Raw genomic sequence first — 25,628 nt, forward strand, 5'->3', positions numbered from 1 at the left:
GATCCACACCCCGACATGGTCGGACCATGCTCCAATCTCAATTACAATACAAGATTCCAACTTACAATGCAACACCTTCCTCTGGCAAGCAAACAACTACATTATCCAACATCACAAATACGCACCAGAAATATCTGATTACATTACTGACTTTTTCTCATTGAACAAGGGCTCTGTGTCTGACCCTGCCATGGTGTGGAGCACTCATAAAGCGTACATGAGAGGAATGTTGATTAAATTGAGTTCTTATCATAAACAAAAGAGGATGCAGCGCTTAGATGAATTAACAGCTCAGATAGCGACCCTAGAAACGAGACACAAAACTAACCCTAGAGACCCACAGACAAACCAACTGCTATTCCTAAGACAAGAACTTAAAACCCTACTTCTCCACTCCTATGAATTCCTTCAAAGGAAAATGAAAGCGTCTACATATTCCACCTCTAATAAAGCAGGGAAAAAACTTGCACAACGCCTTAAAGGCAGATGTGCCAAAACTAAAATAACCCAACTACTCCATCCCCAAATGACAGTCCACCCGCAAGACATAGCCGACGCCTTTAGCGCCTATTATGGCGACCTTTACAACCTGAAACAAGATCCCCATACCCTGTAACCCACACAGGATGACATTGACAACTCTCTCCGCATTCTTGACCTACCCACGCTGACTGGGGAACAACTAGGCGCCCTTAATGCCTTGCTCACAGAACAAGAGATTAAAACATCTATTGACTCACTACCTAATGGTAAAGCACCAGGCCCTGACGGGCTGACCGGAGAATATTATAAACAATTCTCCCCGCACTTCACTGAACTTTTCAATCATGCTGCCTCCTCTTCTACCTTTACGTAAGAATATTTAAAAGCACTGGTTATAATGATACCGAAGCCAGGGAAGAAGTTGAATGTCCCCCAATTTCTCTACTCAATCTCGACCTTAAAATATATGCTAAAACAATAGCAGCAAGGCTACTTGAGATTATGCCCACTCTTATCCACCAAGACCAGACTGGATTCACGAAAGGCAGACAGGCATCGGATGCCACCAGAAGGGTGATTAACCTCATTCACCACGCAGAATCAACCGGAACGCCTTCTCTGCTTCTATCTCTGGATGCAGAGAAGGTGTTCGACAGGGTCCACTGGTCCTACCTCAAGACAGTCCTCCAAAAATTTGGGTTCCAGGTCAGCATCCTAAGCACCATTATGGCACTATATTCCAACCCTGAGGCCCAAGTGTACACAGAAGGCATGCTCTCCTGCCCATTCCCCATCACTAACGGCACACGACAGGGCTGCCCGTTATCCCCCCTCATTTTCAACATGCTCATGGAACCCCTAGCAGAACATATCCACTCCCACCCCGACATCTCAGGCCTTCAAATTGGCACCTCGTCCCATAAAATCAGCCTATTTGCTGATGGTGTCATCCTCATCCTTACCAACCCGACTTCCTCCCTGGCAGAAGTACAAAAATTGCTCAACTGGTTTAGCTCAGTTTCTTACTACAAGGTTAACACGACCAAATCCTTCATACTGGACATCAACATAGATGCTACCATGAGGAATCTCCTACAGCTACAATACCCGTTCGCGTGGGCAAGTAATTACATATCCTACCTAGGCATCCAACTACCGAGAAAGACCAAAAACCTCTACCCATGTAACTTCCTGCCACTCCTTCATAACATCCAATCGACTTCACAACAATTAGCGAAACATGAACTTTCCTGGTCAGGAAGACTTGCAGCCTTCAAAATGATATGCCTCCCTCAAATACTGTATTTTTTCAGGACTCTTCCCATCCCAATACCTGCCACATTTTTTAGATCCCTTCAAACGATATTTAACAAATATCTTTGGAATGGTAAAAAACCTGATTAAACATAAACTATTGGGAGGCACGGGATCCATAGACTTTGAGGATTACTACTTGGCAGCCATCCTAGCTCAACTACCCAGTTGGTCCCAACCCCTCCCGACCACAGTGTGGGGACAAATAGAGAATTTCTCACTCACCCGGCCCAACCTGAAAAACTGGTTGCTAAGCACCCCCCTCGGCGCCCCAGTCCCGACGTCTATATCTCAAACCATGCAGGCCTCAGCCCATGCCTGGAAGAAAATGATTACCCTCCTGGCACATACCCCCATCACTCCACAATTCAATATTCTTTTAGAAACCCTCCTGCACTTGACACCGGACCTCCTACTATCACCATGGACCCTCAAAAGTATCCACTCCCTACAAGACTTGCTACAAGGTAACCGCCTTAAGCCCTTCTCCCAACTACAATCCAAATATACCCTTCCTCCATCAGAGTACTTTACCTTTGTACGCATACACCATTGCCTGTGCAATCTACCCCTTCCTCTCTACAGCATACATCCTAAGACCTGGGAATATCTCACCAACCCCGCCACCAAAATCTCTTACTTCTATAACAGTCTACACCAAAAACGCACCTTCTCCAAACTTAACCCATATCACAGGTGGGACACTGATCTTGCAATGCACCTATACCGACACACAATGGCAACAAGCACTCAAGACCATATACAAGGCCACCAAGTACTCGGCCCTTTGGGAACTCACACAGAAAATATCATTACGCTGGTACATCACTCCAGCCAGAATGGCATCTTTTGATCCTCAAAACCCCAACACCTGCTGGAGATGCAAATCTGACACAGGTGACATGCTCCATATTTTCTGGACATGCTCCAACCTACAGAAATACTGGGAAGACATCGTTAAGCTAATATCAAGCATAACCAAAATCATGATTCCCCTGTCACCTGCGCTTGCAATTCTAAACCTAACCATTGACAATATTCCCCTCCCCCTCAGACACGTAACAACCCATATACTCCTGGCAGCCAGACTCAACATAACCAGGCAATGGAAGTCTGACAAACCTCTGACCATGTCCCAAGTCATCGACTTAGCGTCCCTACACTTCAGTTATGAAACCACAACAGCTGCCAGCAATGGCCAGGCTGCAAAAACCCATACAAACTGGCAACCATAGACCGAATGGACTAATACTGCGACTATCAACTAAAGTTACTGAAACACAGACCTCTTTTTCTTGACCGAACAATACCAGTAACCTTCCCAACAGTTATATGTTACATGTTCTAGTAAGTTACTGATGGGAAATTTCCATCAATGTATGGATTATGCCGACTGGTCTTCTCCACTCCTGTGGCACTAAAGCTCCCATTTTGGGGTGCCACAAGCTCCCATTTTGGGGTGCCGCACCAGTGGAGAGGATTGATCATACTTCTAAGAACCTTCACTGTTATATGTGTACTATTTGTGACATTTGAAACCTGTTAGTGGACATAAGTCAATATGTTAAAATATTTACACCGACGTTGTTGTACGACGTACAATACCTAATTGTACAATGTATTTCATATGTAAAATCAAATCAAAATGCGTAATTTGTTTGTTCATGATAACATGGTCTGGTAAATCTGTGGAGAAAGAAAAGAGTGGTATTTTTGAAGCTTGTGAAGAAATGTGTTAGTTGGAAGGTAACGGTGTGATAAGATTAGTAAGTGAGTAGTTTAAAAGGTGTTTAATAAAAACATCCTACATTTTAGAGGGTAAAGCAAGTGAAGTTGAGAAGGTAAAGAGAGATTTCAGTTATTTATTTAAGAAGGTTTGCATTTTAAAAGGTTTTTTCAATGCGTTGTTCTTTTTAGACAAGCCAATTTCAAAGCTGTTTTAAAACTGACACATAAAGAAGAAAAAAAAAGTGAAGGAAAGTACTTTTAAAAACAGGAAGTTAGCAGTGAGAGTTGTTTGAGATTTAAAGGGGACGTTGAATGTTGGGACATTTTACTGGCATGGCATACTGAGCTTGAAGGATTGATTCTTTCATGATTTGCTGTAGCAAGTGCAAGAGATATTCGTGGTTATGTATTTATTGACTACAAAGTATCTTTGAGGAAACAACCTTAAAGGAATAGCCGAGACAGGAGGTTTTAAGCAGGTAATTAACATAGAAAGAGTTTTGTTTAAAATAAGGATTTTTAATTGTCACAGCTAGTTTAATTTGGATTATCAGATAAAAGGTGTTGTTAAAGTAAGGATTTTTGTGTAGACTTACCCTGTTTGTCTGTTTGTTTGTTTGTCTGTTTGTTTGTTTATTGTTGTTTGCTGAAGTTATAATGGGTCTGTACAGGTGGCGTCGGGGCATGGTGCCTCTACTACACCAGACATATCTGATGTGGGGGATTAGGACTGTGAGACTGAGGCTTCGTGGAGGGCACCCACACCTGCTTGTACAGGAAAAGTTTCAACCAAGGGTCAAAAGAGAGAGAGAGCTGGTGGGGAGGCTAGAACCCTTGTTGAGAGCACCCCACCTCGTGCAGAGAGCGGTCCAGATGAAGCTACACATCTTTGTTTTGTGAAACGCATTGATGTCATCCTGTTTGGATGTTCGGATGTCATGCCCCGCTGTCATCCCCTGTCGGGGCTAGCCGGCTCACACACCGAGGGAGGGTAAATGACCCGTAGGCCGAGGCCGCTTCTCCGGAGGACATAGGTGCACCTATTTGGATGGTTATCCATCCACCTCAGCAGTGCTTTTTGGAACACAGTGACCCTGCAAGTAATACTGCACGTTATCTTCAGCAGTTGGTGGAAGCAGATTACAGCATTGGTGACACTACACTTCGGTAGTATCTGTTGATTTGTACACAGGACCCGGAAGTGGTAATGTACTTGACCACCTTTACTTTCTGTTTCTGTTTACCAACTAGATGCAAGGTATTGCTCTATTGACTGCATTAGTTTCCATCAGCATCATCATGCATACTGAAGTACTTTACCATATATACTGTTGGACTCTGTGCTCCCAGTTGGACTTCCAGCACTGTTTACGGTCATTACATCCTTACTTACCACAGGTTGTGGAGACCTGCCATTGTTCCACCTAGTGCCCTTCTCCAGGGCCCCCATCCCTCTTCTTCCCTACCCCTTCCCCTTTTCCCTTCCCGGGCCCCCCCTTCCCTCTTTCCCCTCTCCCTGCCACTCTTGGCTCGAGCCGCCCCCCTGGGGGATTGATGTCAGCTCATAACCTTACTCAGCATTGCTGAATACTTTACACTGTAACAGGCTGAGCAGACATCAATTGCCTTGACGTCCGGATGTTTGTTTGTTTGTCCTTGTCTACATGTTGTAGCGTCCCCCAGTCTGTGTTTGTATTGGTCGACCCTATGTGACCGACCAATCTTTTTACCCAGGGCAGTATAGCCACCAGTCTATACTCTTTTATCCACATGTATTATATTTTTTGTACCACAATAAATACTTTTTGATACCATATTCATATATTTTGTGTTGCCCTTTTTTTGAGCCCCATCTTTTCTTGGTCCCCTCTCTGTCTGGGACAATTGTTGGTTTGCAGGCTTTCAGGGGCTGAAAGGCAATCACACTTTTTCAGGGTACATACTATATCAATACTACATGGTTAATCAAGCCTCTGTATATCTACAGTAATTTAGTTTGTCTAAAAAGAGAGAGAGCTGGTGGGGAGGCTAGAACAGTTGTTGAAAGCACCCCACCTCGTGCAGAGAGCGGCCCCTGGTGCTGGGGTTTCGTGAAACTTTTGCGGGATTGCGTTACCAGAGATTCACAGAGACATCAAGATGTCGGTTTATTGGGCAGTGATTAAATTGTCGCTGCTGGATGCACTGACAGGGGGACATGGTTACTGTTTTGGGGGGGTCTGAATGAGGTAGAGGGAAGTTAAAAATCTTCCTCCTTCCCCCTCGGATCCCCCCAGATTCCCTCTTCGCTCCCAGATGTCTGAAGTCTGAGAAGGAAACAAGTCTTCTCTGTTAGAGATAAAGACATGGGAACGCCCGTCGGTGGGGATTCCTAATGCTGCTTCTAGAGAGGTGGAATACAGCTGCGCGGATTCGAGGAGACACCTCATAAAAGAGGGGGACAACATCATTGGTATACAGCCACTACGCCTGTTACCCCTGTAGGGGTGGGGAGCTCCGGTGAGCGCAAGCACAGAAGGGTGATACAGATGAAAGTGGGGATCACTGAAGAGTCACCTTATTTTTTCACTATTCCTCTTTTTTGCACGGATCACTTTTCACTGACTGTTTTCTGATAGTGTATGAATATACACACATGTTCATTATATATTTGGGACTTATCACTCTGGATTAGCCCTTGTCACCTTATTAATTTTGTGTGCAGATTAGCACTGTGTTTTTAATACATTTTTGTCTTTTTGAAATTGCCTATCTGAGTCCACATTTATGTATATATATATATATATATATATATATATATATATATATATTGTTTGTGTCTATATACTATATATATATAGTTCCCCCTGAAAAAAAGCCCTGATAATACATGTAAAATGTATTTTTTTAATTATTTATTTTGATGAGTTGATCACTAATAGCCGTTGATTTTTTATATATTTTTTTTACGTTCACATATTATACTTCTATCCTTGAAGTTATTGTGTCATGTTGCACCTAACACTTATTATTTTTACTTATTTTTTGATGGAGCTTATTTGCGTCATGTGTATATGCCATTTTTAATTTTTTGAGATGACCAAGGTTGTGTATACACTCATATTATTCTCATATCCTTATCATATATTTTATTTAATCTTTTGTTTTTTGTGTGCAGATTTTTATATATACCTGTAACACTGTTTTACTTCATACGTAGAGCTGGTAACATTCATAATAGTGGATTGGATTCATACATAGTTTATATTTTTTTATTTTTAACAGTGCCATTCCCCTGAATAGAGTTTTTTTTATGTTCTAGGACCCCACTTAGGTGGTGTTCTCAATTAGGGGTGCTGCAGTTCTCCTTTCCCTAAGCGCAGATTTCTTGTGCTTCTATGATGATCAGACATATTTGCAAAGTTGGGAGACTTCTGAGTCAGAATATGTGTTTGGGTAAAATGTTCTGTTCCAGGTACCTCGGGTCCCCTTGGGTCCCGGGAATAGAAGAAACTAAAGGGGTTTAAATTATGTTGAAGTTCTGCTGTAATACTGGATTTGGAAAAATGTTTAGTTAAATATATTGAATCTATATGATGAAAACTCTTGCTGAGAAACATTTCCATTCCTGCATGCTTTACTTATGTTTGAGTCAATGAAGAATATTATTTTTAATACCTCCAATGGTTAAGGCCTGAATTGATCAGGTAGATTCTGTGATTACTCATGTCAGATGAGGAGTATCTACCCCAGCCAGCCAGCATTCACTCACAGCCCCATGCACGTGAAGAAATGCCCACCCCACTTATACCCTACACCCCATTCATACCCTGCCCTATACCCTATCCGGATGAAGAGATGACTACAGCTTTTACATGGAAATCTTCGTTGTTCATCTTTGTTGTTCAAATACCATAGGAGGTGCTTAGATGACTAAAGGCGGACTCCTGCTGGAAAATGTTCCTGGGAATGACACCTTGAGGGGGAGCCAAATGACGCAAATCCGAGGTATGAAATTCCCGTGAGCACCACATGAGAGAGATCCAGATGTGCCAGCCTGAAGACCCAGGTGTCGCCCAACGCTTCAGTTCCAGTTTGTCTGTGGATATCAAGTTCTGTCCTTACAAAGAGGCAGTGTTTTGGGGTACAGAATTCATGTCTGTACATATGAATGATCACAGAATTGAACCAAAAGTTTTGGGAAAAGTTGAGGAGAATGAGAGTTATAATGTGGACATTTCCTTTTCCTTCCTTATTTGCGAATGTAATGGACATTCAGAAGCCATCCAAAAGACTTTTCTTTTTGTGTATTTTTTTGGGACTATTTTTATTTGGCCTAAAGGCTGTCATGCCCCTCCCACTTGTTTTTATGGACTGCCACGCCCCTTCCTCCCCTTTTGCATTCCATGGACAATTGCTATGCAGCTGAGATTACGTGTTTATTGTTTGCTATTCTTGCATGTTTAGAAGGTGGTCCGGGTGAGGGTTGGGGGCATATTGGGATTGTTGTTATAGTGTGCTCAGGATGTGCTTGACCACTTCCGTGTGTAGGATAGGGATGAGCTTCGAGTTTGAGTCGAACTCATGTTCGAGTCGAACATCGGCTGTTCGCAAGTTCGCCGAACAGCGAACAATTTGACGGGACTTCCCTGTGGCATTCCCCGTGACGCCACAGGGAAGTCCCGTCAAGTCACCCTGTGTCAGAGGGGGGCGGGGCCACCCGGTGACCCCGTTATTTAAGAACCCTCAGAAGAGGAGAAGCGTTACACAGTGGGAGCCTCCCTCCATGCCATCATGGATGCGGAGCGGCCCGAAAAGAAGATGAAGAGAAGAAGATGAAGAGAAGAAGATGAAGAGAAGAAGATGAAGAGAAGAGCGGGAGCCTCCCTCCATGCCATCATGGATGCGGAGCAGGCCGAGGAGAGGAAGGGAAGAAGACGCTGCGGAGGAGATGCCGGCCAAGAACACCGGAGGAAGAACCAGAAGTACCAGAAGAAGAAGAAGATGGAGGAAGAAACCGAAGGAAGATAGAAGATATAAGAAAGAAGAAAGAAGAAGCATTTAAATAAAGGAATTGTCAAAAACTGTCTCCTGTCATTTTTAACATTTTTGACAGTTTTTTAGTGAAATGGTAGGGGTACTTTTGTACCCCCTTACCATTTCACACGGGGGGAGGGCCGGGATCTGGGGGTCCCCTTGTTAAAGGGGGCTTCCAGATTCCGATAACCCCCCAGCCCGCAGACCCCCACAACCACCGGCAAGGGTTGTGGGGATGAGGCCCTTGTCCTCATCAACATGGGGACAAGGTGTTTTGGGGGCTACCCCAAAGCACCCTCCCAATGTTGAGGGCATGTGGCCTGGTACGGTTCAGTAGGGGTGGGCGCTCTCTCGTCCCCCCCTCTTTTCCTGCGGCCTGCCAGGTTGCGTGCTCGGATAAGGGTCTGGTATGGATTTTTGGGGGGACCCCACGCCATTTTTTAAAAAATTTTGGCGCGGGGCTCCCCTTAAAATCCATACCAGGCCTGAAGGGCCTGGTATGGAATTTAGGGGGACCCCCCACGTCATTTTTTTTTAATTTTGGTTTGGGGTTCCCCTGTGGGGAATTCCCATGCTGTTTTTATCAATGAACTTCTATGTGTATTGTCGGACCGGCAATGCATTAATAGCCGCGAGTAGTTTTAAATGACTTTTTTCCTTTGAAATGTCATTTTGCTGTCAGACTGTTCTAAACACAGGAAACATGCGCCCCTTTACAGGCATACTATAGACACCCCCCAGGTACGAAATTTAAAGGGATATTACACTTTTATTGTTTCACTTTAAGCATTATTAAAATCACTGCTCCTGAAAAAACGGCCGTTTTTAAAACTTTTTTTTGCATTGATCCATGTCCCCTGGGGCAGGACCCAGGTCCCCACACACTTTTTATGACAATAACTTGCATATAAGCCTTTAAAATTAGCACTTTTGATTATTCATGTTCGTGTTCCATAGACTTTAACAGTGTTTGCGTGTTCGAACAAATTTTTTGCCTGTTCGCAAGTTCTGGTGCGAACTGAACAGGGGGGTGTTCAGCTCATCCCTAGTGTAGGATGATTTGAAACTGCAGCTGTTGGATAATGTTTCGAGGGATGCTGGCATGAGCACTGTACTATATAGGTATTTGTTCACGTGTCATCCGCCAGCCTCTGTGGGGGGCCCCTTAAGGTTATATGTGGCCCACCCAATAACACCACTAATAACACACTCATTAGACATAGAGGGGATGTGTATTCAAAGTCTGAGGGAACTCCACAGTGTTTGACACCTCGGATCATGCCTTAAATCACACTATTTATGCCTTCATGCATGCCTCTGACCCCCATATTGAGATGGCTAGGCTAACTCTCACAGCTTGCCCTTGCAGAATTCTCTGAAGGTACCCAATGGGTCCATAGCAGACAGCCACTGGCTTTGTGCAACAGCACGTACATTTGTTGTGTGTATTATAGTGACTTTGCTTCTGGCATTATTTCTGTGTGCCTGCTTTGAGTTTGTTATGTGTGTGTCACAGTGCAGAGAGGTCAGTCACCTTTGTCACCTTTGTGACCTTCGTGTCTGAAAGAGGGCATTGTAGTAATATGACTAAACAGAGGTGACTCCATTTTGGATTCATATATCTTAAACTTGTATATTCAGACTCTAGTTAAAATCAACTAGTTGATAACAGGTTCTCTATAAAGCACACATATAGGAAAATATAGCTTGTGTAAACAGTTTTATTCTGTACCGTGTAAATAAAGAATTGTTGCCCAACATGTCTGGGCCCCTTCCTGTGTCATGAGACATGACACAGGGAAGCAGGACTCATGACTATGAGTCATGAAAGCAGATGGCATAATTAATGATATAAAATGATATGTAATGAACACCTCTGTATTAACCCCGCCCATTTTCCATATTAGGATTGGCTAATGATAACGTATATAAGTTGTATACCCACTCAGAATTAAATCAGATAGCTTTGAACATCGACTTTGACTCATCTCTTCTTGTGTTCAGAAAGAAGCTATCTCACCAGTACTGGGAGGGTCTTGTGAGTGTGGTAATTGCTGTAATTATACCTAGCTGGTTTTGTCAGGTATATAGAAATACCATTTTATTTCACTTCAGAGGTGAAGGGGGGTGCTGTGATGGAGATGAAGATGGGGTAAAGTGATGGAGGTGAAGGTGGTATTGTGATGGAGGTGAAAATGGGGTACTGTGATGGGGGTGAAGATGGGGTGCTGTGATGGAGGTGAAGACGGGGTGCTGTGATGGAGGTGAAGGGGGTGCTGTAAACTGTGATGGAGGTGAAGGGGAGTGCTGAGAGCTGTGATGGAGGTGAAGGGGCTGCTGTGATGGAGGTGAAGGGGGGTGTTGTGATGGGGGTGAAGGGGAGTGCTGTGATGGAGGTGAAGATGGGGTGCTGTAAGCTGTGATGAAGGTCAAGGGGGTGCTGTAAGCTGTTATGGAGGTGAAGGGGGGTGCTGTAAGCTGTTATGGAGGTGAAGGGGGGTGCTGTGATGGAGGTGAAGGGGGTGCTGTAAGCTGTGATGGAGGTGAAGACATGGTGCTGTGATGGAGGTGAAAGGGGTTGCTGTGATGGAGGTGAAGGGGGTGCTGTAAGCTGTGATGGAGGTGAAGGGGGTGCTGTAAGCTGTGATGGAGGTGAAGGGGGTGCTGTGATGAAGGGAAAGGCGGTGGTGTGATGGGGTGAAGATGGGGTGCTGTGATGGAGGTGAAGATGGGGTGCTGTGATGGAGGTGAAGATGGGGTGATGTAATGGAGGTGAAGACGGGGTGCTGTAAGCTGTGATGGAGGTAAAGAGGGGTGCTGTGAGCTGTGATGGAGGTGAAGGGGTTGCTGTGATAGAGGTGAAGGGGGTGCTGTAAGCTGTGATGGGGGTGAAGGGGGGTGCTGTAAGCTGTGATGGAGGTGAAGGGGGGTGCTGTGATGGAGGTGAAGGGGGTGCTGTAAGCTGTGATGGAGGTGAAGGGGGTGCTGTAATGGAGGTGAAGGTGGTGTTGTGATGGAGGTGAAGATGGGGTGCTGTCATGGAAGTGAAGGTGGTGATGTGATGGGGGTGAAGATGGGGTGCTGGGATGGAGTTGAAGACGGGGTGCTGTGATGGAGGTGAAGGTTGAGCAGACACACCATCTGTCTGCTCAACCTACACTACCAAATGGAATTTTCATTTGCCAAGACAAACTTAACTACAGACTTTTTCTACATCTCCTGGGAAAAATGGATCGCCGACCAGAGAAGTGCTCCTCTGTTCTAAAATACGCAAACCGGTTCAACTCCTAAATACTAACAAAAATTGGACCACTGCCCAACCACTACCTTTACAACTCGGACAAACCACTTATTCCCCCTGATTAAGTTGCTCTACCAGGACTAACCCTACCTAACCCTTCAATCCTCATGAAGAACGTATGCAGTACCTTCTAAATCTTATCTACAGTATTTACAAGTTATCCCTCAACTATTAACAGACTTGGATCCCTAGTTCTAATATACATGGTCAAGATAGGGGCTCACACCCTATCTTTATATGCAAATTTTTTTTTTTTTCTTTCTTTTATTGTTATGTTATTTCAACCAATTAACAATATGTTGAAGTTTAGTAACCTCTTGTATGTAAATCAAGCCAGGGTATGCCCAATTGGCAATGTTTTGTAAGTAAACTTTTATTAAAAATAAAAATTGTAAAATTAAAAAAAAAAAAGTTTTGGTCAGTATCTCATTTAGTCTCATTGAAGGCTCAGCATTTGTGACCTCTCCTCTATAAAAATCCTTGCTAATTGTACTGCACGTAGCTCCACTGCTGGCTTTTGTTTGCAAGCTGGTAGGGAACATTTGTTTCTGCTGTCCTCATGTGATGAGGTCCTTATCTGGCTGTGGAATGTAAGGGGGAGGAGGTGGGGCATATAGTACAGGCATAGAGAAGGTTGATTTAACCCTTAAATGTACCATTCTATGACTCTGCTAAACCCATCGTAAACAATGTTCGGGCTAGGATGCTATAGGGAGCCTCGATCCAGCCGGGGATCTCCACAGCATGCATTTTTATTTTCATCTTTATTTTTCTTTTTAAACATTCTGATTAGGTTCTTTTAGATACTGAGTCTTTTTTTTTTTTTTTTTTTGGCAAAAATGCCAATAAGCACTCTTTATGGCCAGAGGTTCCCCTGATCACAAGCAAGCTTTGTACATTATTACTTTTCTTATGTTTATAACCAAACAATTTTTATTTACATTTCAAATTTTTGGCAGAGTTCCAACAGGTTCAAACAGTGCCTTCAATTGCGGCAGTACTAATGCCGCAAACAATTCCCCACTATCTATTTCATCAGTGAGATATTAGCACTTGAACCCTGTTGGGCAAAAAGCCAAATATCCAGATTTTGCACCTGACTTCCCCTTCGCAAGAGATGTCAGTAGCAAAAAAAAAATATTCAAATAGCATGTTTTAATCAAAAGTTAGCTTTAGAATGTCCTGCCAACTACAATACGATACAGGTTATATCTTATACTTTAGAGTCAAAGCATTCTTATGTAAATCATTAAACATCAATACATCACTGGATATTGTAGCATCACTCTATGTTTCGATTGGGGGACTTCCATCAATCACAAAAAGGAGCCGGGAGTTCACCACAAGACACGTCTGTCGCCGTTTATTTAAATCCCGTTATAAGACAGTGCAGTGGAAAGCATCATTCTTACCTTACAATGCTGACAAATTCCACACAGACAAATTCCACACAGACATCTCTCATGGCTTGAACATACTGGCCATAACAGAAACCTGGCTGCAAAATTTTGACTCAGCTTCTCCTGCTGCCCTCTCCCATGGTGGTCTCCATTGGACTCACTCCTCCAGACCCAACAGACAGAAAGGAGGTGGAGTTGGCTTCCTTCTGTCCCCACAAAGCACCTTCCAAGTCCTTACTGTCCCTCCCTCTCTATCCCTCACTTCTTTCGAGATGCACTGTATTCGTTTGTTTTCTCCCATTTCTCTGAGGATTGCAGCAATTTATAGGCCTCCAGGACCGGTATCGCGCTTCATTGATGACTTTGCTGCCTGGCTACCCTACTTTCTCTCCTCTGAAATACCCACCATTATTCTTGGTGACTTTAACATTCCTGTCAATGTCAACAGCCCAACTACAGCTAAACTTCTCAACTTAACCTCATCTTTTGACCTAACCCAATGGACACATACTTCCACTCACTCCAATGGTAATACCCTTGACCTTGTATTCTCCCATCTCTGCAACCCTGGCAACCTCACCAACACCCCCTTTCCTCTATCTGATCACAACCTCATTACTTTCACTGTATCCTTGCCTCCAACCACCCATCCCTCCAAGCAGCAAACAATTACTTGTAGAAACCTTCGCCACTTTAACCCTTCTCTTCTCTATTCTGCTACTGACAACCTATATGACATAATCTCTCCCCTGTCCTGTCCTGACCTGGTCACTTCTGTCTACAACAGTTCACTCTCATCATCACTAGATGCACTTGCTCCCCTAACCACACGCAGAATTAGGCCCCGACCGTTACAACCCTGGCAAACTGACAACACTAGAAATCTCAAGAGACATTGCCGTGCTCTTGAACGACTGTGGCGTAAAACCAAATGCCTGCAAGATTTCACCCTATATAAATCTGCCCTTCTAAAATAAAATTCATGCCTCCATGCTGCCAAACAAGCCTACTTTGTCTCTCTTATTAATTCCTTGTCATCCAGTCCCCGTCGGCTCTTCTCAACCTTTAACTCTCTGCTTCGTCCACCACCCCCTCTACCCACTAACTCACTCACTGCCCAAGAGATTGCCAATCACTTCAAAGACAAGATCAATGCAATTCGTGAGGACATCTCCACTGTGCGTACATCTTCCCCACCCATCATACCTTGCCCAGCAGCACATTCAACCCTCTCCTCTTTTGAATTGGCTACTACGGAAGAGGTTACAAAAATTTTCTCGAATGCCCACCTAACCAATTGTCCCTTGGATCCTGTTCCCTCACAACTACTACGGTCACCCTCTTCTTCTATCCTATGCTCCCTCACCCACATCTTCAATCTCTCCCTTTCTAGTGGCATTTTCCCCTCCCCTCTAAAACATGCACAGATCACTCCCATTCTTAAAAAGCCCTCACTGGACCCTACCGACCTGAACAACTTAAGACCCATCTCATTACTCCCATTCACCTCTAAACTTCTAGAACGCTTAGTCTACAACCGTCTTAGCTCCTACCTCAATGAAAATAACCTTCTTGACCCCTTACAGTCTGGCTTTCGCTCGCAGCACTCCACGGAAACTACCTTCTTAAAACTCACTAACGATTTATTAACTGCTAAAACCAACAGCCAGTACTCCATACTCCTACTACTTGACCTCTCTGCGGCCTTTGATACTGTTGACCACCCGCTCCTTCTCAATAAACTACATTCCCTTGGCCTCCGAGATTCTGCTCTATCCTGGTTCTCTGGCTATTTATCACAGCGCTCCTTCAGTGTCACCTACAACTCTGTCTCCTCCTCTCCATTGCCCCTTTCTGTGGGGGTCCCCCAAGGCTCGGTTCTTGGACCCCTTCTCTTCTCTATCTACACCACCTCCCTTGGTCACCTAATAACTGCCCACGGCTTCCAATACCACTTATACGCTGATGACACCCAAATCTATCTGTCTACTCCTCACCTCACTCCTTCAGTCTCCTCTCGCATTACTAACTTACTAACTGACATATCAGCATGGATGTCGCACCACTTCCTTAAACTAAATCTCTCTAAAACTGAGCTATTAATATTCCCCCCCGCCCGTGCCCCCCTCCATGACTTTTCCATCAAAATCAACAATGCAACCATCAGTCCCTCCCCTCACGCCAGGGTACTAGGTGTAATCCTAGACTCCGACTTGTCATTTCAGCCTCAAATCCAATCATTGTCAAAAGTTTGTAGAATTCACCTTCGTAACATCTCTAAAATTCGGCCTTTTTTAACAAATGAAACCACCAAGCTCCTCATTCACTCCCTTGTTATCTCTCGCCTTGACTATTGCAACTCCCTTCTCATTGGCCTACCGCTCCATAGGCTATCCCCTCTTCAGTCTATCATGAATGCTGCTGCCAGACTTATCCACCTTACCAACCGCTCAGTGTCTGCCAACCCTCTACTTCAATCCCTACACTGGCTCCCAATCACCCAGCGAATTAAATTCAAAATTCTAACCACAACATACAAAGCCATTCACAACTCTGCCCCAAGCTACATCACTAATCTTGTCTCCAAATATCACCCAAATCGTCCTCTCCGCTCTTCTCAAGACCTCCTGCTTTCAAGCTCTCTCATCTCCTCCTCCCATGCTCGTCTCCAGGATTTCTCCAGAGCCTCTCCCATCCTCTGGAACTCGCTACCTCCATCTATCCGGCTAGCCCCTACTCTTGCTACCTTCAGGCAATCCCTGAAAACTCATCTCTTCAGGAAAGCCTATCACGTCTCCAACTAATCTCCTACCACTTCCACCAGCTCATTCCCCACAGTTACAACCTTTTGTACCACCTGCCCCACCCTATTAGATTGTAAGCTCTTCTGAGCAGGGCCCTCTTAATCCTATTGTATTGTATTATATTATAACTGTATTGTCTCCCTTTTATATTGTAAAGCGCTGCGTAAACTGTTGGCGCTATATAAATCCTGAATAATAATAATAATAATAATTACAAATTATCTTATGACTGCTACGCAATAGGAAGATAAGCAAAGAGATCGGGTTTTGTCCGGCACACCTTATCAGACTTTTTCTTATAGTTACAGTACTGTATAAATCATAGATTTCTCAGAATCTACGCACTTCACTGAGCCCTTAAAAACTCTCCTGGAGTTTCTCACTGTTTACCCAAAACAGTTGCCGCTGCTACGCAGAGCAGTCTTTGAAGCCCTCCCAGGGCTTATGTCGCTGTTAACTCAGAACAGCCTTATTATTGCTTCTCAGAGCAATTAAACTTATCAAGGTCTAAAATTAATTACAGGTCCCTTTAAAGGAATTGATCTCTAAATAAATCACGGCAAGAGAAAAATAGATATAAATTTAGCTCACCGGACGTATTATTATCAATTCCGGACAAGCACCCAAGCTGTTAGGAATGTAGATTGTCTAGGGGTATTTTTAGACCCTCGATAAATCTGCATAAGGTGTACCTTACAATCCCCACAGGCCTGTGAGATTAGCCCATTGAGACAATGATAAAAAAACAATGACGAAGTCTCGCTAAGCAAATCTAAATCTTTATTCTGTCTCTGTGAATATAAAGGGGGGCTTTCAGAGGGTACAGCCCTTTTTACATCATTACAGATTGTCCAATCAAACAGAAGCAAAATTTATGAGGAACCAAATCTAAGCAAAAGCGTCATTTCTGGGAAATCACGTGCTTTACAAGAAATGTGAAGTAACTTATGAGAAACGAATCTAGAAGGAAAGATAACAAGAACAATGAACAGTACATGCACACAGCTGTCTGTAAAATAGAGTACAGGATAAAACACAGAATGGAAACTGATTACTGTAAAATGGATGTGGTTAGGCTAAATATGCTTTCAACCAGGCCCCTTTAAGGTAGAGCCTAACTATCCTTACTTTGCTTGTTATAAAATATATATATTCAGGGTATTTTTTAAAAACAAACTTCTTATGGAAAGTCTCATATGTTCTTAAAAACTGTGTGAAAATTATTTTGCTATAAAATGCTGTTAAAGTGGTTGTTAACCCACTTCTACTAAATACCCCCATCCTATCTGTAGCATTATAATGTTCATCCCTGTGCCTGTGTTCAGTAAAAAATCTGCCCGATTGTACCTATATGAGCATGGCTCCAGGTGTTCAGCTGACTGTCATCTCTCTCTATTCTCTCTAAGTTCACAGTTCCAGTGGGTGGGGCTGAGCCCTCCTGCTGATGTCAGCCGGGGAGGGGGGGGAGAGAGGAGAGAGCCGACAATCAGCTGAGCGCCTGGAGCCGCACTCATATAGGTACAATAAGGCAGATTTTTTACAGAACACAGGCACAGGGACAATTTTTATAATGGTGCAGAGAGGATGGGAGTATTTAATAGTAGATATGAGAGCAGCAGGAGGTAGGGAAGGGGGGCACTGGTACTGGAGCAGAGACAGGCAGAGTGGGGATGGGGAGGAGGGGGGAGAACGACACAGGAGACAGTTAGCAGGCTGTGGATGATGGAATCACGCAAACTGACCACGGTGTCAGGGCTCAGCAGCCATGATTATCATGGTCAGTTTTCAGGGGGGAGGGTATAGCCAGGCAGGATCAGCTAGGTATTTCAGGTTATATAGGGGCGTCCGAATGACACAGCACAAGCACTGTGCTGTATAACATGATTTAAGGGAACAGGATCAATATTTTATTTTTTTTGGTTAACAAACACTTTAATACCAAAATAATTTTCACATTGTTTTTAAGCACATCTTAGACTTTCCATAAGAAGTTTGTACACACAAGGATGACAATATTGGGGTGTATACTCTATTAACATTGTTCTTTAATTTCCTGGAGTTTTATAAAATGATCTGATATAAATTACTCCAATAAATGAAATGAGTTCCATTCATGTAGAGAATAATAAGAAGGATTGGAAGCCAGATCCCCAGTCAGGCAACCAAAAATGGGGGCATGTTGGACTATTCCGGTACGATAAACAAAGATAATAATATGAAGTATATAAAGGTAGTAATAAAAATTAAAATTGTTTTTATTGATGCAAGAGACACAGCAATGGTAATAGAATAAAACATAATAAAAGTACAAGTATATCACCAGTAGGATCATTGGTATACAGTACAACACAAAATCTCAGATATCATATCCTCGACTAGTTTCGCGGACATAAACCGCTTCGTCAGGAGGGAATCTGGAGATGATTTTGGATTAAACAGTCTCAACCTAGCAAATAGAAGATATACAATGACATTACCAAAATACATAATCAGTATAATTGTAATCTAGCATCAATATACAGAAAGGGGTAATACAAAGTTCTGGGGGAAAGGGGAGCGAGTCTGCTTACCCAGGTTCCAACAGGTCCCAGGCGCGTGGCCCCTCCGCCCCAAGGTGATCTCCCACGGCGACCTAACAAAATGACGGGGGTAACAAGTATAAAATAAATATTATCAGGTGGTCAGGTAACCTAAATTACCACGCACAGGGGTGAAAACAAAAATAATGGGGGTGATGCTGAAAGGTAGTGATGAGGGGAGTGGCTAGTGGGGGATATGAAAATGGACATGAAGTAAACCTTGGGTGTACAAGGGTAAAAGGATTGAGTGTGTGACCAATGGAGTGAGAATGAGTGATGAACGGTCAAAAGGCATAATGGTGCATAAGATATGAAAGTGGGAGGTGAAAAGTGGAAGGATAGATACCCAGGAACGAAGAGAGGGAGGGGGATGGGGCTAGGGAAGGGGGGAGGAAAGAGGAAGGTGGGAAGGTAGGAAAGGCCGGGGGGAGGAGAGGGGAGGGGGGGAGGGGGGGAAGGGGGTGGTGGAGGGAATGGGGGAGGGGACACAAGGAAGGATGGAAGGGGAGGAAAACGGGGAGGGGGGGAGGGGGGACGGGACGAGGAAGGGATATGACAGTGGGAACTAGGTGAACGAAGGGTGCAGGTACCTGGTGCTAATATAAGCGTGGATGGATACCCAAGGGAGGCACCCTGCCGAAGCAGATGCCATGGTGGGATGGGTGGAAAGGTAATTGAGGCTGTAAGCGATGGATGAACACAGATAACAGCGTGTTCAATTCAGCCTAGGACAACTGCCGAGGAAAAGACAATGTGTTAAATAGTCGATGCTTGTGCCCAGGGGTACGGGACTTGAGTAAAAGGTAAGAAGATACTAACCTCAAACTTGCGCCAGGCTGATTCAGGTATAGAGACCTAGGAGTCATAAACCGACCGTCAAGATAGCAGGACTAGCCTGCCATTTGTAGCTCCCAACCCTGCGACGCTGCGCCGCGCTCCTGTGGGACGCTGGCGTGTGACGTCACAGGGTCAGAGGTTCCACATGGCGCGCGCACGAAGGGATCGCGCGCGCACGCATGCGCACTGGCCAACTGGCCACGGGGACAACGTCCCCACCAAGACCTGTGCAAGAGGAGGGGGCGGTCCCGTGTCCGAAACCAATCCCTCCACCAGGGACCTCACCAGGCCGCCGCGGGAGAGTGGGGAGGAGGGGCCCGCGCCGGCGCCCTGGGCAGGGCCAGGAAATGGGAAAGCAGAGTCCCAATGCAGAATTTGGTGAAAGGCAACAATAAGAAGGTTTGAACAAAATAAAAAAGGAATAATAGAGTGATAGAAAGAACTTGAAAGACTTAAATAGGTGAGCTAGGGATTGGTAAGATCCCTAGCTCACCTATTTAAGTCTTTCAAGTTCTTTCTATCACTCTATTATTCCTTTTTTATTTTGTTCAAACCTTCTTATTGTTGCCTTTCACCAAATTCTGCATTGGGACTCTGCTTTCCCATTTCCTGGCCCCGCCCAGGGCGCCGGCGCGGGCCCCTCCTCCCCACTCTCCCGCGGCGGCCTGGTGAGGTCCCTGGTGGAGGGATTGGTTTCGGACACGGGACCGCCCCCTCCTCTTGCACAGGTCTTGGTGGGGACGTTGTCCCCGTGGCCAGTTGGCCAGTGCGCATGCGTGCGCGCGCGATCCCTTCGTGCGCGCGCCATGTGGAACCTCTGACCCTGTGACGTCACACGCCAGCGTCCCACAGGAGCGCGGCGCAGCGTCGCAGGGTTGGGAGCTACAAATGGCAGGCTAGTCCTGCTATCTTGACGGTCGGTTTATGACTCCTAGGTCTCTATACCTGAATCAGCCTGGCGCAAGTTTGAGGTTAGTATCTTCTTACCTTTTACTCAAGTCCCGTACCCCTGGGCACAAGCATCGACTATTTAACACATTGTCTTTTCCTCGGCAGTTGTCCTAGGCTGAATTGAACACGCTGTTATCTGTGTTCATCCATCGCTTACAGCCTCAATTACCTTTCCACCCATCCCACCATGGCATCTGCTTCGGCAGGGTGCCTCCCTTGGGTATCCATCCACGCTTATATTAGCACCAGGTACCTGCACCCTTCGTTCACCTAGTCCCCACTGTCATATCCCTTCCTCGTCCCGTCCCCCCTTCCCCCCCCTCCCCGTTTTCCTCCCCTTCCATCCTTCCTTGTGTCCCCTCCCCCATTCCCTCCACCACCCCCTTCCCCCCCCCTCCCCCCTCCCCTCTCGTCCCCCCGGCCTTTCCTACCTTCCCACCTTCCTCTTTCCTCCCCCCTTCCCTAGCCCCATCCCCCTCCCTCTCTTCGTTCCTGGGTATCTATCCTTCCACTTTTCACCTCCCACTTTCATATCTTATGCACCATTATGCCTTTTGACCGTTCATCACTCATTCTCACTCCATTGGTCACACACTTAATCCTTTTACCCTTGTACACCCAAGGTTTACTTCATGTCCATTTTCATATCCCCCACTAGCCACTCCCCTCATCACTACCTTTCAGCATCACCCCCATTATTTTTGTTTTCACCCCTGTGCGTGGTAATTTAGATTACCTGACCACCTGATAATATTTATTTTATACTTGTTACCCCCGTCATTTTGTTAGCTCCCCCAGGTCGCCGTGGGAGATCACCTTGGGGCGGAGGGGCCGCGCGCCTGGGACCTGTTGGGACCTGGGTAAGCAGACTCGCTCCCCTTTCCCCCAGAACTTTGTATTACCCCTTTCTGTATATTGATGCTAGATTACAATTATACTGATTATGTATTTTGGTAATGTCATTGTATATCTTCTATTTGCTAGGTTGAGACTGTTTAATCCAAAATCATCTCCAGATTCCCTCCTGACGAAGCGGTTTATGTCCGCGAAACTAGTCGAGGATATGATATCTGAGATTTTGTGTTGTACTGTATACCAATGATCCTACTGGTGATATACTTGTACTTTTATTATGTTTTATTCTATTACCATTGCTGTGTCTCTTGCATCAATAAAAACAATTTTAATTTTTATTACTACCTTTATATACTTCATATTATTATCTTTGTTTATCGTACCGGAATAGTCCAACATGCCCCCATTTTTGGTTGCCTGACTGGGGATCTGGCTTCCAATCCTTCTTATTATTCATTTCTGGATGATGGTACATTTATACAATTTTTGTTACCTAATTACCCATCATAGAGGCCACTTCATTAGTCATGTAGAGAATAGTTACATTCATTTCTGGGGGAGAAATTAATTTTCTTCTGGTAACATTCTTCTCTTCTTCTACAGCTTGTGGGATAATCTCCTGACAGACAGTTCCTGCCCCCACCTGGCATCTGGAATAAGAAATAACCAGACACTTAGGATTCTGAACTTGAATGGGAACAATCTGGAGGGTCCTCATTTCTGGGATCTGATGGAAGCTCTGACAACAAGCCGGATAGAGGAATTACAGTGAGTATAACAGGACTGACTGAAACAATAATATTCTGGGACAGCTTCATATCCACAACACATAAATATTATAAAATGTATGGTAATACAGTATAGCCAATCCCAGGCTGTTTTCTTAACCACTTTAGCCCCGGACCATTATGCTGCCTAAGGACCAGAGGACTTTTTCCAATTTGGCACTGCGTCGCTTTAACTGCTAATTGCGCGGTCATGCAATGCTGTACCCAAACTAAATTTGCGTCCTTTTCTTCCCACAAATAGAGCTTTCTTTTGTTGGTATTTGATCACCTCTGCGGTTTTTATTTTTTGCGCAATAAACGGAAAAAGACAGAAAATTTTGAAAAAAAATGATATTTTCTACTTTTTGTTATAAAAAAATCCAATAAACTCAATTTTAGTCATACATTTAGGCCAAAATGTATTCGACCACATGTCTTTGGTAAAAAAAAGTCAATAAGCGTATATTTATTGGTTTGCGCAAAAGTTATAGCGTCTACAAACTAGGGTACATTTTCTGGAATTTACACAGCTTTTAGTTTATGACTGCCTATGTCATTTCTTGAGGTGCTAAAATGGTAGGGCAGTACAACCCCCCCCAAATGACCCCATTTTGGAAAGTAGACACCCCAAGGAAATTGCTGAGAGGCATGTTGAACCCATTGAATATTTTTTTTGTCCCAAGTGATTGAATAATGACAAAAAAAATATTTACAAAAAGTTGTCACTAAATGATATATTGCTCACACAGGCCATGGGCCTATGTGGAATTGCACCCCAAAATACATTCAGCTGCTTCTCCTGAGTACGGGGATTCCACATTTGTGGGACTTTTTGGGAGCCTAGCCGCATACGGGGCCCCAAAAACCAATCACCGCCTTCAGGATTTCTAAAAGCGTAAATTTTTGATTTCACTCCTCACTACCTATCACAGTTTTGAAGGCCATAAAATGCCCAGATGGCACAAACCCCCCCCCAAATGACCCCATTTTGGAAAGTAGACACCCCAAGCTATTTGCTGAGAGGCATGGTGAGTATTTTGCAGCTCTAATTTGTTTTTGAAAATGAAGAAAGACAAAAAAAACCCTTTTTTTTTTTTTTTTTCAATTTTCAAAACTTTGTGACAAAAAGTGAGGTCTGCAAAATACTCACTATACCTCTCAGCAAATAGCTTGGGGTGTCTACTTTCCAAAATGGGGTCATTTGGGGGGTTTTGTGCCACCTGGGCATTTTATGGCCTCCGAAACTGTGATAGGCAGTGAAGAGTGAAATCAAAAATTTACGCCCTTAGAAAGCCTGAAGGCAGTGCTTGGTTTTCGGGGTCCCGTATGCAGCTAGGCTCCCAAAAAGTCTCACACATGTGGTATCCCCGTACTCAGGAGAAGCAGCAGAATGTATTTTGGGGTGTAATTTCACATATTCCCATGGCATGTTTGAGCAATATATCATTTAGTGACAACTGTGTGCAAAAAAAAAAAAATTTGTCTCTTTCCCGCAACTTGTGTCACAATATAAAATATTCCATGGACTCGACATGCCTCTCAGCAAATAGCTTGGGGTGTCTACTTTCCAAAATGGGGTCATTTGGGGGGGTTTGAACTGTCCTGGCATTTTATGCACAACATTTAGAAGCTTATGTCACACATCACCCACTCTTCTAACCACTTGAAGACAAAGCCCTTTCTGACACTTTTTGTTTACATGAAAAATTTTTTTTTTTTGCAAGAAAATTACTTTGAACCCCCAAACATTATATATTTTTTTAAAGCAAATGCCCTACAGATTAAAATGGTGGGTGTTTCATTTTTTTTTTCACACAGTATTTGCGCAGCAATTTTTCAAACGCATTTTTTGGGGAAAAAACACACTTTTTTAAATTTTAATGCACTAAAACACACTATATTGCCCAAATGTTTGATGTAATAAAAAAGATGATCTTAGGCCGCGTACATGGATACCAAACATGACATGCTTTACAATTGCACACAAACGTGCAGTGGCAACAAAATAAATACATTTTTAAAAGCCTTTAAAAGCCTTTACAGGTTACCACTTTAGATTTACAGAGGAGGTCTACTGCTAAAATTACTGCCCTCGATCTGACCTTCGCGGTGATACCTCACATGCATGGTGCAATTGCTGTTTACGCTTGACGACAGACCGCCGCTTGCGTTCGCCTTAGCGCTAGAGCAGGGGGCGACAGGGGTGCTTTTTTTTTTTTCCTTTATTATTTTTTTGCTTTTTTATCTTATTTTTAAACTGTTCCTTTCATTTTTTTTTAATCATTTTTATTGTTATCTCAGGGAATGTAAATATCCCCTATGATAGCAATAGGTAGTGACAGGTACTCTTTTATGAAAAAATTGGGGTCTATTAGACCCTAGATCTCTCCTCTGCCCTCAAAGCATCTGATCACACCAAGATCAGTGTGATAAAATGCTTTCCCAATTTCCCAATGGCGCTGTTTACATCCGGCGAAATCTAAGTTATGAAATGCTCATAGCTTTTCTTAGGTTTCTTAGGCCATAGAGATGTTTGGAGCCACTCTGGTCTCTGATCAGCTCTATGGTCAGCTGGCTGAATCACCGGCTGCATTCTCAGGTTCCCTGTTGAGACAGGAGAGCCAGAGAAAAACACGGAAGACGGTGGGGGGGACATTCCCTCCCATGGCTTGTAAAAGCAGTCTAGAGGCTAATTAGCTGCTAGGATTGCTTTTACATGAAAGCCGACCGCTGGCTGAAAAGAATGATACCAAGGAGATACCTAAACCTGCAGGCATCATTCTGGTATAACCACTCAAAGTCGTGAATGGCGTACCTGAAGACAAAAAAATGGTTAACAATAAAACACAGTAAACGGTAAAGTATAAAAAATTGCATACCTGAAAAGCAAACATGATAAAACATAATAACAATAAAACATTGCAGAATAGAATACAGTAAAAAAGAGCAGAACAATAGAGAGAGAATAGAGAGAGAGAGAACAATAAAACAACAACTATTTTTTTTTATTTTATATTTTTTTTTTTTACACTTTTTTTGTAAATAACTTTTATAACTGTAACCGGTTCCAGGTTCGGGTCTCTCAAAATGCGATGGCATCTTGGGAGACCCTGTGAAAGTGTGTCTAGTCTGTGCAATGCTGTACCCTACGCTACTACTCAACTAGTGAATGGTAGCGTTCAAAACATTCACCAATGCAAAGACCAGGATTGTCAGGAAAGGAGGGACAATAATAGCGGGTGTCATGCCTATATCCGCGCTTGCTGCAGACACAACATCTTTTTTGGGGGGGTTCGTTGGGTAGGGGTACTCGGGAGGACATAAAGAAAATGCCTCTCATGCAGCTGACTGCATTTGGTTGGGGATGTGAATGGGGGAAGTACGGGTGCTGCAGAAGTGGTGGGTTCCCAATTAGGATTGGCGAATGCAGCAGGAAGGGCACTATGGGCACGACGGGCCTGTTTGTCTTCTTCTTGGTGGCAGCAGGACACTACTTGTGCTTGCCACCTCACCAGCTTGAACTGCACTTATGGGACTCGCCACGTCACCAAGTTTTACTGCAGTGCTGGTTTGACTACAACCGGGGTGTACTA

The 25,628-nt window shown here is 44.1% G+C and overlaps 1 protein-coding gene across 1 annotated transcript in view; it reads left to right on the forward strand.

Moving 5' to 3' along the window:
- Positions 1–25,628, forward strand: part of LOC141117581 (uncharacterized) — a 1,161,887-nt gene that overhangs the window by 396,256 nt on the left and 740,003 nt on the right. Inside the window, exon 14 of the mRNA XM_073610493.1 lies at positions 21,872–22,036. Coding sequence (XP_073466594.1) covers positions 21,872–22,036 — 165 coding nt within the window. The remainder of the gene's footprint in view (positions 1–21,871; positions 22,037–25,628) is intronic.

The sequence above is a fragment of the Aquarana catesbeiana genome, linkage group LG13 (assembly GCF_042186555.1).
Source record: "Aquarana catesbeiana isolate 2022-GZ linkage group LG13, ASM4218655v1, whole genome shotgun sequence".
NCBI classification, from domain to species: Eukaryota; Metazoa; Chordata; class Amphibia; order Anura; family Ranidae; genus Aquarana; species Aquarana catesbeiana.